Here is a 15,391-nt window from a genome sequence, read left to right as displayed (position 1 = left end):
GATTACTGTGAATTTCTGAAGCTCCTATACAACCTTTGTAATTTGGATGAGGAAATAACAATATAAATTACTTCACTGTGGGCAGCCAATGAGACAGTGGCTTCTTCTAAGTGTCACAGGATCTGTTATTTTGCTCAGAGGGCTCGTATGTATGGAACAGTAAAAAGAATAAAATCCATTGTAAAGACATACTTTAAAAGATTTATCAGATGCTCATAGCTGTACTTAGGAGTACACATGGTTACAAGAGCACCAGTTTGCTTTACTATTCCCTCCCAAGCTAAGAGTGTGATGTATGCTTGTAAGAGTCCTAAAAGCACACATGGAAACGTGTAACTTGTAGTGAAGCTATTTGGCCAGCTCTTATCCATTAAATAACTGGCCTCACAAGTTGGAATTTGTGCATTAGCATTTTTTTTTTGGGGGGGGGGGGAGGTTGAGATACCCTTTGGCTGACTTAGTTGCATATTATTTAGGCTTGTCTTCAACACATTTCTCCTCTTTACTGATTGGAAATCCCCTCCATTCCCCTCTAAGAAACTCAGGAGGGATGTGAATATGGGACAGAGCCATCCTAGGCTGGAGACTTCACTACAGGGCTGAGACTGAGCAGCTCCAGTGCCAGCAAATGCAAAAAGTCTCAACGGGAGAGTGCTGCTCTGCTCGTTGCATAGAAAAGAGAAAACGCAGCAAAACAAATCAAAGGGCAGGCTGCTCTTTTCCTTGACCTCAAGTTCATGCTTTTTTCTCTCTGGATGGGTGGGAATATTACCTTGCTTGAAAGGAAACGATGTCAATGAGGGCTGAAAAGTTTTGCTTTCACAAAAAGGATTCTGTGGCTGTTCTCCTTCGACCCAGGTTTTTATTGTAGAGAATGAAAAAGCAGATGTTTGCAGGGAAAAAAAATCACCGCTGGCAAGAAGTGATTCGAGATCGTAAAAGCTTTGGTAGTGGTTTTAAGCCAGCTTTACTCAACAGATAAAGCCTATGGGAAACAGCTATAGTGTGTTTGTGGGGGGAGTAAACTCTCCTTTTTTCCTGTTCAGCATTATGCATCTGGTAATAACGAATCTAAATCTTTACACCTCAGCTCATTCCTATTCCCAGCTCTGGGGCTGTCCTTGAGGCTGATGTGTGGGATTTGAACCTTCTGCCAAACCATGACATGGCAGTTTATTTCCTATTAATCTCAGAATGTGAAGTAGTTGGAAAGAAACTGCTACAACTGCAGTAAGTATGCTCAAAATTACGTGAAGGGGTCTACAAGTTTTAAGGCGGTGCTTGGCCTGTGTGGAAGCTGCAGCCTCCCGGGGCAGGCGGTGCGATCTGGGGAGCGGTGCTGAGAGCTGCTCGGTGCTGACATGTGCCCAGGGAAGCGACCGTGCACCAAGCCTGGACCGTGTGCAGTACAGCACACAGTGATTCCTGCCACTTTGTCACTTTGTTATATCTTCACAGCTTGGTTTGTCAGTGCTCAGACATTTTTCTTTCCCAAACTTCTGTTTGCTCAACCCTTTTGGATTTTATGGCTTTACCTTCTCTCTCTCTCTCTCTCTCTCTTTCTTTTTTTTTTTTTTTTTTTTTTTTTTGTTCTGCTTCCCAGTGATTGTGTTTCATATGTAGCCTTGCTGTAATATTCATCTTTCTTGCCCATCCAGCTTTTCCTGACAGAGTCTTCCCAGGAACACCCTCTGCTGTTCAGTATTATTTCTTTGACTTATCTTTGCAGTCATTTTATAGTTAACTTTTTTCTTCCCTAGGGACATATACTAATGATCTGAAATGTTCTATAAGTGTCTCATAAATAAACCTGCTAGGGCACTCTTATCTGTGCCAGAGAGAGGCTGGAAATGTCAAAGGAGTATTTAGATAGCCTTCTAAACTTTGTTCTGGCTATTTGCAGATGTCACAGATGCTTTGGATGGAAAAGCCACTTGCAAGGCAGGAGTGTGAGCGTTGAGCTCTCCCTTCACAAACAGGGAAGGTGAAAGATAAGGAGAGAGCAGTGACTCAGTAAAGCTGGGAGCTGCAGGAATAGCTAATATAACAGCTGAAGCAGTAAAGACCGCTGAGACAATTGTCAACAGTTTCAGGACAATTAGAGATGATATGAAGACAAGAGGGAGGTACTGGATAACTGATCCCTTTGGTCGGTTGTATTAGTTTGAAGTAAGGAGAGGGTAGTGCCCAAATGCTCAGAGGGGTGAGTTTGCTCTGGTGATGCAAAGAAGTAGCTGCCAAAACATTAAGATTGGTTTGAGCGAATGGGAGGTGGAATGGTAGGAGGAGACGAAGTTAGAAGGAAAGTAGGATGTGAAATTCAGAAAAGGGATGGCTGAAGTGAAGGCAGACAGTAGGGGGACCCGGCAGGAGCTGCATGGATGACAGAGTGCCATGGAAAGCCTGCCAGCACGCCCAAGGTCAGCCCAACCTACAGGCCAACTGCCAAGAGGATGGCAACATGTCCGAGGCAGGGTTATGGCCATGCAGGGTTTGGAGGAGGTAAAGTGTTGGGTGGAAACAAATGGCTGGTCTGTGCAGCTTTTAGTTTCCATGAACGTGTTGTAGCATATAGGAGGAGGAATTAGAAAACTTGCATTAGTAAATGAGAGGCAAATAAGAGCTTTTCTCTAAAAGCAGTCTTGGAAATGCCACTGCGAGGACACTATGTCCTTCCTAAGGATGTGCTCTACACTAGTATCTGTCATTAGCTCCTTGAGAAAAAGACTTGTGCTTGGGGTGCTGGTTGTACCCTGGTAGGTGGTCATCTTTTTTGTTGTTTTTTTTTTTTTTTGGCTTCAGACTCCTTGTGAGACATTGTGCAAATCAATATAATCTAAAATATAGCTGTAGACAGCACCTCTATATTTAAGTTCCCAAAGTTACCATTTAGTGCCTACTATTTTCAGCACAGAGTAAACTTCAATTAGAAAAGGTGATTAGAAGTCTAATTAAGGACCTGGTCATCTATTGAGACTTTGAAATGCACCTGAATACCAAGCTCTACTGATTCCAGTGAAGATCCTGGAGGTCTTCACAGAATCTCTGCCTCTTTAGATTTTGAGTACCAAAAAAAATCTGCCCACTCAGTGCATTGAATCCTCCCTTTTGTAATACAAGGTCATTACGCAGAAGAGGATGAGGTTGAATGCACCTGCTAGTAGCACTGTGTGTGAGGTTATTTAAAGTGAAAGGACCAGGGAAGACACAGGCACTGGGATCCAGGAGAACAGTAATCTTAATCTGCAAACATCTTACAGCATGCTATGTGTTGTGCACAAAGCGTGTACCAGGATAGTAGGGGTTTAGCTCCTGGAGGTGTTGTTAATGACTGGCATTTTCCTTGAAAGAAAGTCTGCAGAGCTGCTCACGGCGGGGCTGAAGGCTGGGATGGGCAAAGCTGAACACGCATGCACTGCAATGTGGTCGTTCCCCCAGCGCTCATGCTCCGCTGATGTGCTCTTTTGTGAATTGTGGCTTGCACAAGGCAGCTCTTGCAGAGATCAGAAGCCGGAGCATGAATTGGAGAAGCCTGACTGGAGGATGCCCCATGGGGGTTGCTGGGACCCCACCGCATCCTCGTTACCACTGACCTTGGCACGAGTGCTGCCTGCTGATGGATAGGCTGTGGAGCTGGACAAGACCCTGGGGAGGCACTGTATTATCTATTATCGTCCCATCAGTGCCTCCCCTGACCCCTCCCAGCTCCGAGTGCCACAGGCATCAGGAAGGGAATAAATCTCTGTCTGATACTGAGAGAGAGAGGGAGCGAGAGCAGGAAAAAGGAGAGATGAAAAATGTCCTTTTTATGACTCTAGCAACAAAGCTGGCCACATGATTCGTAGCAAACATTTCTCAAGGAAGAGGGAGGGCGAAAATGGGGGGGAATCAGCAAAAAAGCAGAGCTGCTTCTCTCCCCTGAAAGATGCCCAGGGGGAATTAACAGAGGGGCATGGGTGACCTTTGAAGGTAAATATCCTGTGAAAGGAAACAGGCCCCAAAACTTCAGGTTTGCTCTGGTGTCTGTGACATGGCTTTGCAAAATTCTCCATGCAGCCTGCAGCCACCACGAATGGAAAGCAGAGGCGTAAGCGATCGGCTGTGCTAGAGGGAGCAGCAGGGCCAGGGCATGATTAATAAGGCACTAATAGCAACCCCAGCATTATCTCTGTTTGCTTCTCTTTGGGATGATCAGAGTGTAGCTTGCACTTGGGAGTCTGGGGAGAAGTCCTGACCTTGGTGGCTTTAGGAGACAGATGAACCTTTAGTGGTGTAGCCCAGAGCCTGAGAAGGGGCTGGAGAAATGTTGCCGCACTTCTAATACTCTGTGTGTTAGCCCTTAATGGCTGTAAGGCTTCAAATATGTTCCTGTGACAACTGCTGTTTTGTTTGGTCCTGATAATGGCCTGCACTGCTGTCCTGGGCAAGAAATGCCCAGTTTGGAGGCTGTGCACTGACCTTAGGTGCAGTTCTGGTGCTGTAAAGGAGGTGCAGTAGGGTCCTGTGTGCAGACTGGAAGGCTTTGCATTGGTGCTTGGCACAGGGAGAGGCTCTTAGAGCTCAGCATGGGCTGGAAATGTTCTGGGACGTGACCAGGTAGTACTGCTGTCCTTACGTCCAGCCATGTCCACTGGATGACACTGGCACAGTGGAAAAGCACCTCTGCTCCTTGGCTTCCTGGGCTGCACGTTCTGCATTGTGCCTTGGGCAAGGCAACACTGTGCAGGATCTTTTGCCAGTGAAAAAAGCTTCACTGCACCTCTGTGCACTCTATCTTTACTGTTTATCAAAGTTGGACATTTGTAAAAGCAAGCGAGTGCCTGAAATCATGGAAAGGGACCATATGCTGCCATTCTCGCTTCTTCTGCCCCCAGCCCAGCTTGTATCTGAATTGACAGCACCTTCCCACCTAGCAGCACTAACAAGAGTTGTGCAGGGGTTAAGATCTGTAAGCAGAAACAACTTAAATCCATTGACAGCTAAGCCATTTTCAGTAGGATAGTTTAACAGCCTGCCACACTGCCCCAAAAAACAGGGTCCTGCCCTGTTAATTACATGGTGACTGCAAGGTTCAGAGATCCTTCTACGCCTGGATTAGCCTATGGGAATATTGGATCTGTTTGTATATCTTGTCTCTGAGGGTTTCTGACAACCTTAGCAGATGCTACAGATTCAAATGGATGGCAGCTATGGTTGTGCCTATCCATGAAGCTAGAAAGCTGGTAAAATGGGATTTTCACACTAAGTCCTAGCACAGAGCTGACCACTGGTCAGATTTCAACCCAGTGCCAATGGCCTTTCTGCAACTAGTCAGCTGAAACTGGAGACAGAATAGATCTGAGGAGCACTTACCTATGCTGGTATCTTTAACTTTTCAGTTGTGAAAAGTGAGTTAAATTCCCTGCTTTTACCCAAATGGCTGTAACAACTTCTCAGTAACCCTACTAATTTGATTTTGTCTATAACGTGCCTTTAAAGTAAAGGGATAAATACAATCAGTCTGCATAAAAGGTAGCTATTAAAGAGCAGACAAGTTGTACAATAATAACTTTAAATTAAAAGCCCTTTCTCACTACTACGGCTGCCGTGGGGTCTGCAGATTTTCCTCAAAACTTTTGAAACGTGCCTAGACTTCCTACAGGCAGCCATTTAACCTCCGTTTATGAAGAAATAAAGCAAAATTGATGTTGATTTTGGTCTACATTGGGGGATACTTTTGCAACATAAAAGCCCTTTTGCCTGCAATTTGCAGAGCAGCCCTGTCACATCAGTGAGGGCTGATACTGATAAAGATAAAGCTTTATAGCTGGGGCATTTGCAGCTAACAGCAAGCTAATGCTGCATTTTCATTTTGATGCAATTAATGTTAATGTCTGCTACGAAAATTGTCATTAAATACCATTTTAAAATCCATTCAATTTGCATATGCAAAGCCCATTTACTATCATGTAAAATACACCGTGTCGTTCATCATGTCCTTTCTCCAGAATTTGTAGCTGTTATTTTTCTGGTAGTGATTATTATCCAGCTCTTAAAATGAAACCTAATGTCTAGTCCAGACCTGTATAGAGCATGAAAGCCCTCTACGCTGCAGCAGAAGGGCTGCTCTGGAGCCCCTTTCTGAAGCTTTTAGCACTTGTTCGCTCCTCCTGACTCCCATGTCCTCTGGCCTCCCTCACGCTCCAGTGCCAGGCAGGCAGTGAAAGGGACAAATCAGAGCAAGATGCCGATGTTGTCCCTTGCAGACTTTGTTGCACAACTACTTGCAAAAAAAAAAAAAAAACCCCAAACAAACAAAAAACAGCGCTGTGGGTAGCCGGGATGTGAGGGGCACATTCAGTGGGTCACTTCTGCAACTTTTTCCAAATGCTGTTCCTGTATGAACATTGGGCATGGCTCGTGCTCAGTGTTTTGTAAAACCTTTTTGGAAATGCAACAGAGCTTAGTCTTGAAGCCCTAAATGTCCTGCTGCAGTGCAGGGGAGGAATGGACAGGCTTATGCCCTGTTAGGGGAGGTGGTTGGGGAGCTGCAGGGGTCAGCTCCTCTCCAGCCCTTGGGCTGTGCTGAATAGAGAGATGCAGTGTGGGGTTATGAATTAACAAGTGGGGGGGAGAGAGTGGGGTGAAGAGCCTGAATTGATTCTTAATTGCATCAGAGTGTTTCAACCAGTACACCCAGGTAGAAATGCTGTTGTTCTGCCTTAGTATCACTTTCTCCTGGTATAAATGACCCTGGGAAGCAGCAAGTCTTGCTCACAAATTCATCACATTCTTAATTTAAAGGGTTGGCATTGAATGTGTTTTTAAGGGGTAACAAGCCCTTAGTACCAGCAGTTAAATGGGGACGTGCTGAGGCATGCAGATGGGAGTTAGGCAGTTGATTATCTGACATATGAGTGCGATCTGGAAATGCTGCCATGACTCATTTGCAGTGTGCCTAGGTTCAGGGCACTTCTTATCTGGGGACCCTGCTTGCTTGAGAGGTTGAGGAGATACAGGCCAGAGGGCAGGCAGGGTGATCTCCTTCCGAGGGTCCCAAGCTTTCCCCCTTACCGTGACACGATGCCATACGTCATGTCTGCAGGTACTTTGGGAGGCCCTCTCTTGAAGCGACTCTCCTCATCTGCTTTGCGCCGTATGTCCTTGGCCCCATAGTACAAATTAAATTCATGGGCTGTGGTATAACCGGCCTTAAGAGCGCCGCAGTTCATGGTAATGTAGTCACGGGGCATTTTCCGTAGCAAAGCAGGCCTGGGCTTCATGGCATGCCAGTGACCAATTGCTGCAGGTGGAAGGAGACAAGAGGAAAAGATGAAGCATCTCAGGTGAATGCCTATTTGGGAAGGTGGTTGCAATGAAGCCTGCACACATAGCACATGGGCCTTGCATGGCTTGTGGGCCTTTTTTCATGGCTCTATTGCAGAGTGTCACCACATCCTGCTGCAGTGCATTTCATACAGGGTGTCCCATCTGAATTGGATGTCTTCTCACCTTCCACCCTGCCTTGGTCAGCAGGTCTGATTTCACAGGGGAGTTTTCCCTGAGAGTACAGAGCAAGAGCTCTGTCCAGTTGTGGAAGTGGCCCCATGTATCATCCCTTGCAAGTGCTATATCCTTCTCTGCTTGGGTTCTGTGTGAGCTTTTAACAGCTTGAAAGGTCACAGGTGAACTTCACTAATCACCAAATAATTTTGAATGATATTTATATAAGTGGTTGCATGTTGGAGTTCTTCCCCTCCAGCTTAGTGAGAAGTAATGCAGTGCACCTGTAAGGAGGAGACACTTTCTCTAAGCATGAGGACTTTGCTGCATGGCTGTATTTTAGTGGCATTGTCATACCTTCAGGGACTCCTCCGTCTGTCCCGTGGATGTACAGCCCGTATGAAAAATCGGGGCCTGGCAGGGTATAGCTGCTTCTCCGGGGCTTTCCCAGTTCTGCCTGTGGAAGATGACTGAGGTTAGAGAAGTGTAAAGACCTGCACGGAAAGCTAACCCCCATGGAAACAGATTTGTAACAGAATTGTTGGTGGCTGCTACTGTTGCCATTAATGCCTGGCTCTGTTGGGATTGCTAATGGCACCTTGGCTCCTAAGGGCTCTTTCTGGGAGATGAAACACTGGGTCAAACCAAGGACTGGGACTAATGCTTGGGGCAGGAAGCAAAAGGCCAAGAGAGGCAGAGAAGAAGCTGCTACTTGTTGACAAGGGCCAGCAATGGCTCTGGATCTGCTTGGTGCAGGTTTGAATCCTACTGTCTGGACATAAGCAGTGCTTGATGCTTTGCCAGAGCTGAAGCTTAAGGGATGCTGAGCTTCACACAATGTGCCTGAATTAAGTGACCTAGCCTTGCTGGAAGCAGGGATTTTGACTTGCTTATAGTTATGATATATGGACCTAAGGTGTGCTTGTTTAGCTAATTTCTCCTTTGACTGTGGTGCCCAGCAGTGGTGCCTGCAGGAGAGACTTTCTAGCCTTAACTTTCCTTCAAGTTCCATTTTTCCAGTTGTGCATCCTCCTAGAAAACTGGCATAAACTTCCCCAAACGTAGTCATGTCACCACTCCTACCCAGGAAGAATCAAGCCTCAAGGTGAGTGCTGGGGGGAATGGAAAGGGGAAAGAAGGGGAGCGGAGCCTAGGCTTTATAGCACTGAAGAGTACTTGAGCTGATGAATAACTGCGTTTGTACTTAGTTTGAAAATGAGCTCTTCTCTAGCCCATGTGTATCCCAGCTGGGTGGCATCTGTGGGATTAGGTAACCTCCTCAGATCTCCATGGTGCTGTCACTGCAGGATGTGTATTTGGAAATCTTACTGTTGCCTGAAAGGGAGGTGGTGGAGGAGGGCAGGAGTGGGAGCCTGGCAGTCTGGCAGGGTCCTGCTATGGGAGGCTGAGAGCCAGGCAACAGGCCTACCAGAGCCCTGACGCAGGGCATGGGCTGCAGGTGCTTTGGGATGGATTCTTTTCCACGGGAAGGGTGCTGGGGAAGCTGGGGAGTTTGTAGCTCTCAGCATGGTTGTCTTGGAAAAACGGAAATGCTGAAACCATCCTCTGGGAAATCATTGAATATTGACACGGATGTGACTACTGTTATGCTCCAGAGTTAACACCCTCTGGATTTGGGGGGGGGGGGAAGGGTGTGCTGATTTGTACTGGGCTGGATCAAATGCCCTTTCTGCAGGGCCTGAGCAAAGAGGCTGTGATTGAAGATGGATTGGTTCCTGCCTGCTGCTAGGGCTGGTCCAGGCTGTATGAGGTTGATAAGGGACAGAGAGAGCTCTGCCCCCCGAGGCTGCTTGTGCAGGAATGTGTAGGAGGGCTCTCTGTTAGGGTCTCTGAAAGTTGCTCGTAATCAAAGTTTTTGACCCAGAGCTGTTTTGTATATTGTCAGTTCGCCTTTTCTCAGTTTCAGCTTCTATGTGGAGCTACATAAAAAATTAAACGTGGGCAGCTCGGCTCTGTGCCACCCTCCTTGCACGGCGACACAGGCGCTGGCCTCTTTGCCAGCACGTCTTGGGTGATGCCTTGCTTGAGGCACTTGTCCGAGTGGCTGTGACAGCTCTGCTCCTTTGCAGATCCTGGCAAACTGGCCACTAACTTTGCCACTTTTGATCCACAGGATCAAACCTGAATTTTCTGGACTTGCTAAAATACTTTGATGGACTTGAAAACTCCATCTGCCTCTTTGCCCTGCGTAGGGCTCCAGACCCTTTGTCGCAGCCAGACATTGGTCATTAGCTTTTTGAACACCACCGAATCACCCGCTTTGCTGCCTGCTGCAACCTGGGCAGAAGATGGTTGCTTTCTCTTGGCTGCCTCCTGCGAGCCTCGGGCTGCGGCTGAGCTCGTCGCTTCCAGATGCGGCCAGCACCGAGCACGATGGGAGTGACTGGGCTTTTAGAGCTCCCGCAACTGAAATATCGTGCAGCAGCACTAAACCATATGTGCATGCTGCGCGGGAGATGGGGAGGCTCGCTCAAAATGTATAAACTGTTGCCAGAGTGATAAACCAGCTCTCATTGTTGATCTATTTCCCCTGTATTTACAGGCATTTGCACGATAGCTATTTTTAGGTTACTTGTCGCTGATGTGCAAGGGAAATGGCATAGCATTCTTCAGCTGCCTGCAAAAAGGATTTTTCTGGGATCGTGTTTTGATGCCGCATCAGCTAAGCGAGGTCAGGCATTTGCTATTGTGGAGAAGGTGCAGCAGGTGGGAGAGAAAGTGCTGAGAAACTGCAGGAAGGGGGAGAGCTTTGTAATAAATATGTGGCAAAGCTGTTTCCAGACCTTTGAATGTGGCAATGTGTAGAATGGAAGAAATTAAGGGGCTTAAAGGTTCCCTTTTGCTGTGCACCTTAAGTAAATGCAGTTGGATATTTGTTCTGTTGCAAAATGAGCGCACGCTGTTCCCTTTTGTGATCTGCTAGAATTTTACAGTCATTTTGCACTGAATAAATAAAGCTGGAGGTGCTGGATAATTAATTAAAAAAAAATCTGGTCCAATATGTTGAACATGGCGAGAACCTGTGACTGAAGAAAACCGGGGGACTCGGAGGATACTGGTTGTGTGCCAAGATCTTTCTACCCACAAAAGCAGGAAATGGGGAGGTGATATCGGGCAGAAATCTTGCTAAATGTAATCAAAGGTTACAGATTTTCTCATTCATTAATTAACAAGATGCTGTCGCAGCCTTGTGGGCTGGTTTTGCTTGTTTGTCCTCGGGCGCTGTAGGTGCGCTGCACCCTACAGCGGTGGGGAGAGACGGAGCTCAGGTTGAAGTGGAAGGTCCTTTTTTCTTCCCCGGCTCCAGCACCGTTGCCTGTGTTCGGGTTTAGCCTGTCACAGAGCCGCTTGGCTGGAATACAGATCTGTCTGACAGCTGTGCCCATCAGTAGACAACTTCATTAAACCTCATTAAGATGTCATTTCTCTGCCTTATTTCCCACCTCTTGGCTCTAATTAAAACCGTCTCTCTCTGCATCCCAGGCGGTCCTAATTTTCTCTGGGTACCTTCTGCAAATTTTCTCCCTTTACGACATCACTGAAGAAAATCAGGCATCTTAAATATTGTTTATACAGCCCGTTCAGAAACGACAACTCTAATCTTTTTCCTGAAGCATTCCCAGTACATTCTGCAGGGACCAGGGCTGAGAGCGAGAGACGTGGGCTGAGGCTTTGTTGGCTCTCTAAAAGTGTCTTTAAGGACACTTAATGCACCTTTTCCTCTCCAACGTGTCGATTCTCACTTGTGACCCGCCTGTGCCTGTCCTGTGTTTGGATAGTGCCATGCTCAGACTGGCTGCAGCACAGCGGAGAGGAGGTTTATTGCTGCAGGTTGCGCAGTTGGCCAAAGAACAGAGCCAGGAGTATCGAGTTGTCCAGTCTTTGGTTGTCACTGGTTTGTGCAGCCCTGGATCTGAGCCGCCCCGTGTCCAATGGCATTGGAAAACGTTTGTAGCAGAGGAGAAAGAGGGCTTGGAAAAGGGTCTGTTTGTAAGAGGTGAGTGTATTTAATGGTGTAACGAAGTACAGAAACTTGAAGGATTCCAGGTTGTGTTGCAAGCCTGTGTCTCCTCCCTTGGTATTTATGGCCTCTCTCTGCTCCTTGCATTAATTTTCTAAAGACTGAACTGGAGAGTGAGGTAGGAGACCTGCCTGCGTGAGGAGAGAGGCAGGCATGCATTTTTAATCCCGGCATTTGAGGCAGCTCTTCCGTGGGGGAGATGCTGGGGAAATTCATGACTCTTCTCCGCTGGGTTCAGCCGGGGCCGCCCTGCTCCTCCGTGGCAGCTTTGGCCCGCGGCAGCCCGCGCGCCTTCGCCCTGCCAGGCCCTGCTTCTCTCCATACCTTCTGTTCGACTTTTCACTACACCCCCTTGTACAGTAAAGCCTCCCGTCACGCTGCCATTACTATTATTGCAGATTTACTGCACTTGCAGAGTGAAGTGATTGCGGTGACAAGGCCCAGCATTTTTCCCTCCTTCCCCCCGCGACAGCTTGAAATCAAGCCCTTCATTTGCATTTACATGATCTTGCTGTGCAGCTTATGAGATCGGGAGATTTATTTGCTACTTAGCTTGATGTTTGATTACACTCTAAGAAGGCAGTGAGCTACAAAGTGCAGGGATACATCAGAACTGAGCTACTGAAAGCCTCTGGGGGACAGTAACTCAACATCAGGTTTAGGTAGATGAGAAAGGGAATGTTCAGTGTTTTGAAAAAGGCAAATTTGATCAGTTTTTTTTTAAGGTGAAGGGAAGGAAAAAGTTATTTGCCCTCTCGTGAAAATGCCTGAGAACACAAGAATATTGTTGTAAAAACACAGGTGAAAATCCAGATTTGTTAGCGCTGAAGAAATCCTAGCAGGAGCTGGCTGGCTGCTGGGCTGTGTACAGCTGCCAATTGCTTCTAACTTCCACTCCCAAGAAGATTATTAATAATAGGTTGGCACTTATCTTTGAAGATTTTCATAAACATAAAAGGTCAAAGAAATCTTGCTTGATGAAGAGCCACAAAATCTGGCCCTGATTTATTAAACTTCACAACTGTCACTGAGCAATAATCCAGCTTAGGGAAATTGAGGCAGAGAATTAATGTGCTTGTGCAGGACAGGCAAGGGAATGGAGTTTGGACTGGGAAAGAAGTGGACTGTTTCTAGCACACCTGTGCTCAGCCTAGGAGACCAGATTATGGTCTCCCACAGTGGCGTGTGAGTGAAACTTGCTGCTGAGGTGCCCCTCCACTGCAACGTGGGAAAGGACACTCTAGACCTTCTGCTGTGTCCATGACCATGTCAGCATGAGATATCCATTGGAGAAGGTGTATGTGCTGGTATGTTACACAGAGCCAGGTGTCAGGTAATGGTAGCTGTAAAACACCTGCTGATGATCAGTGCTGAGGACAGAGTGGTTGGCACTGTTTTATAGATGTCATAAGGGCTAAGGCCAACCACATAAGAGAGAAAAGATTTTTGATCAAAATCTCCTGGAGGCAAGGCTGATGCTTGAGTTGAAAGCTGTTGTCACACTCAGGAAAGATAAAGCTAATGACCTTGCAGTACATTTAACTCCCATCACTACAAATATTCCAGATAAGAAACTACTAACCTAGAATATGCCTACATGTGCAGTCTGGGTTAATCTGAGATTGTGACTTTCCCATATTAGGTAGGAAGCCTCAAGGTGCAAGTCCAAACTTAAAAGACTTTCCCCTCTAGAAATCATGTTTTGAGAGGTTTGTGAGGATGGTGGGAAACAGGTGTCCTCCTTGCTGAATAAGACACCAGTGAGGCAACTGGGCTGCAGATGGCACTTCCAGCCCATGGTTTTGCTTCCACGTGCTCCATCACCAGCCTGCACCTTCTCTGCTACCGTACTCCAGCGCAGCACCCCAGCACCCAGCGTAGCAGGACCACAACTGGGGGTAACATTAACCAACGGCTGCATGTGAGGGTCCCTGAAACAGAAGCCCATATCTGAGGAAAGGCACTCACTCTCTGCTACAGTAGCATGTTGTGAGAACTGTTTGTACTTAGTACTTATTCTTAAAAATTGCCAGGAGGTATGCTATTAAAATTAATCACTAAAGACTTAAGAAAGAGTATACCCTATCACATAGAAGACTCCAGTGATGATCTTTATCCAGCTTGTAAAATGGACAGACTTGATACAACTGAGTAATTTTCTTCTCATCTGCACAAAATCATGAATGCTAGTCATACTTCTTGGAGTCTGAAGTGAACACTGTGAGACCAGCCTATAATTACCAAAATAGAAAAAAAGAACAGCGTTTTCTAATGAATGACAAGCCACTAGGTGGAAATCTAATTTGGTCTAATTAAGCAGCCTTTGAGGATTTGTCTTTAGATGAAAAAAGGGAGCCAAAGAGATCTAAATGCAAATCAACTCTAGTGTTTTGGTTTTAAAGGGCCAGGCAGATATGAAAGTATTTATGTACACAGTACTTTCATTTGTCTTCATGGGCATATTCCCCTTCAAGGTTTCCCTTGAAAAATACCTTTATGCTGAAATTCCAGAACTCTAAATATTAGCTGCCGTTTGATATAGAATATAATGCTCTGTTAGATGGACAATTTTAGCAGTATAGTATCACTAATGTCAAAATTGGCTTTCTCCATAGCAGGACTGCTTCTTTTTGATGTCAGAAAATGGTCTTGGGAGGGGGGTGTTCTTTGCTAGAGAGTCAGATCCCACATCTGTGTCTCTTGGTGTGTGGCACCCTATAATTTGGGGTCTTTAGAGGCACCTGCTGAACCCTGAGCTCTTCGGTTGTCTCTCTGTCAGTATGAATTTCTTCAGCTTTGATAAATCAACATCACCTTGCCCAGTTGTGCTCTTTCTGCTGATTCTGCCAACAGTCTCAAAGCTGTGAGCAAGCAGCACAGGTATAGCCCCAAAGGCTGAGACTTGCTAAGAGTTTTGAATATAATTGAGATGGAAATACTGAAAATGATCTTCTGCTCTATTAAATCTGCTCCTGACTTAAAGACAAATTTGTGTCTATATAAGTTTTTGTGCCAATGCTGAGGGTCAAAGAAGGAAATGTATTTATTGCAGTGGAGGGCAAAGCTTGCGACACTTGCATTAGCCTCCGCTTGTGAGCAAGCCATAAAGCAGCATCTTGCTCTATATTCATAACACCAGACCTCAGGCCAAAAGGATGGGGTTATTCGGACTATGTGAAGATAGGTGCATTTTACAGCTACCGCTAGACTCAAGGTCTTACCCATACCTGATCTCTCCTGAGCTACTACCATCATTTACCTCTAAGAGGAGGAATAAGGCTGGGAGAGATGTGAGGAAGCTTGATGAAAGCAGCAGAGATGTTTGGGTACAAGAAAGATTCTGCTTTGGCAACCAGCAGTTGGTCGTCCTAGAGTGGCTGCACAGAGGAGATATCTCCAAGTCTATGCTCTCCCTCCAGGCAATATGAGGGGTGGGGGGTGAACTGCAGATGTTTCTAGACATAGAGTAATTCTGTCTCCAAGATGAGACTAGGTTCTGGGCACCCTGGAGAGAATGTGGGCAGAATCATAGAATCACAGAATGGTAAGGTTGGAACGGACCTCTGGAAATCATCCAGTCCAATCCTCAGCATGGCCCATATGGGGATTGAACCCGCAACCTTGGCATTAGCAGCACCGTGCTCTAACCAACTGAGCTAAGCCTGCCCCCCAAATGTTGCATGTTGCCTTGGCAAATGGAGTTATTTTACCCTCCTTGCGTTTGACTTCCCATGGAGAACTGCAGCCTCCAGAGAGTGGATGGAAAGGGTGCAGTCAGGCCGTTATTTCCTGAGGAACCAGAGCTTTGAGGGTGTTTGCCATATTGTAAATCTTGAAGTCTTGTTTTGCCAGGGAATGCTTTTCCTC

General features: G+C 46.4%; 1 protein-coding gene across 1 annotated transcript in view; it reads right to left on the bottom strand.

Moving 5' to 3' along the window:
* The window catches only part of CFAP77 (cilia and flagella associated protein 77), a 61,662-nt gene that overhangs the window by 18,015 nt on the left and 28,256 nt on the right, over nucleotides 1-15,391 (bottom strand). The window contains exons 2-3 of the mRNA XM_062591313.1: nucleotides 7,840-7,939; nucleotides 7,054-7,282 (exon numbers count right to left, since the gene is read on the bottom strand). Coding sequence (XP_062447297.1) covers nucleotides 7,054-7,282; nucleotides 7,840-7,939 — 329 coding nt within the window. The remainder of the gene's footprint in view (nucleotides 1-7,053; nucleotides 7,283-7,839; nucleotides 7,940-15,391) is intronic.

This window comes from Rhea pennata, chromosome 18 (genome assembly GCF_028389875.1).
Source record: "Rhea pennata isolate bPtePen1 chromosome 18, bPtePen1.pri, whole genome shotgun sequence".
In the NCBI taxonomy this organism is placed as follows: domain Eukaryota; kingdom Metazoa; phylum Chordata; class Aves; order Rheiformes; family Rheidae; genus Rhea; species Rhea pennata.
The sequence above is the reverse complement of the archived record's forward strand: the minus strand, read 5'-3'. Positions and strand labels throughout refer to the sequence as shown.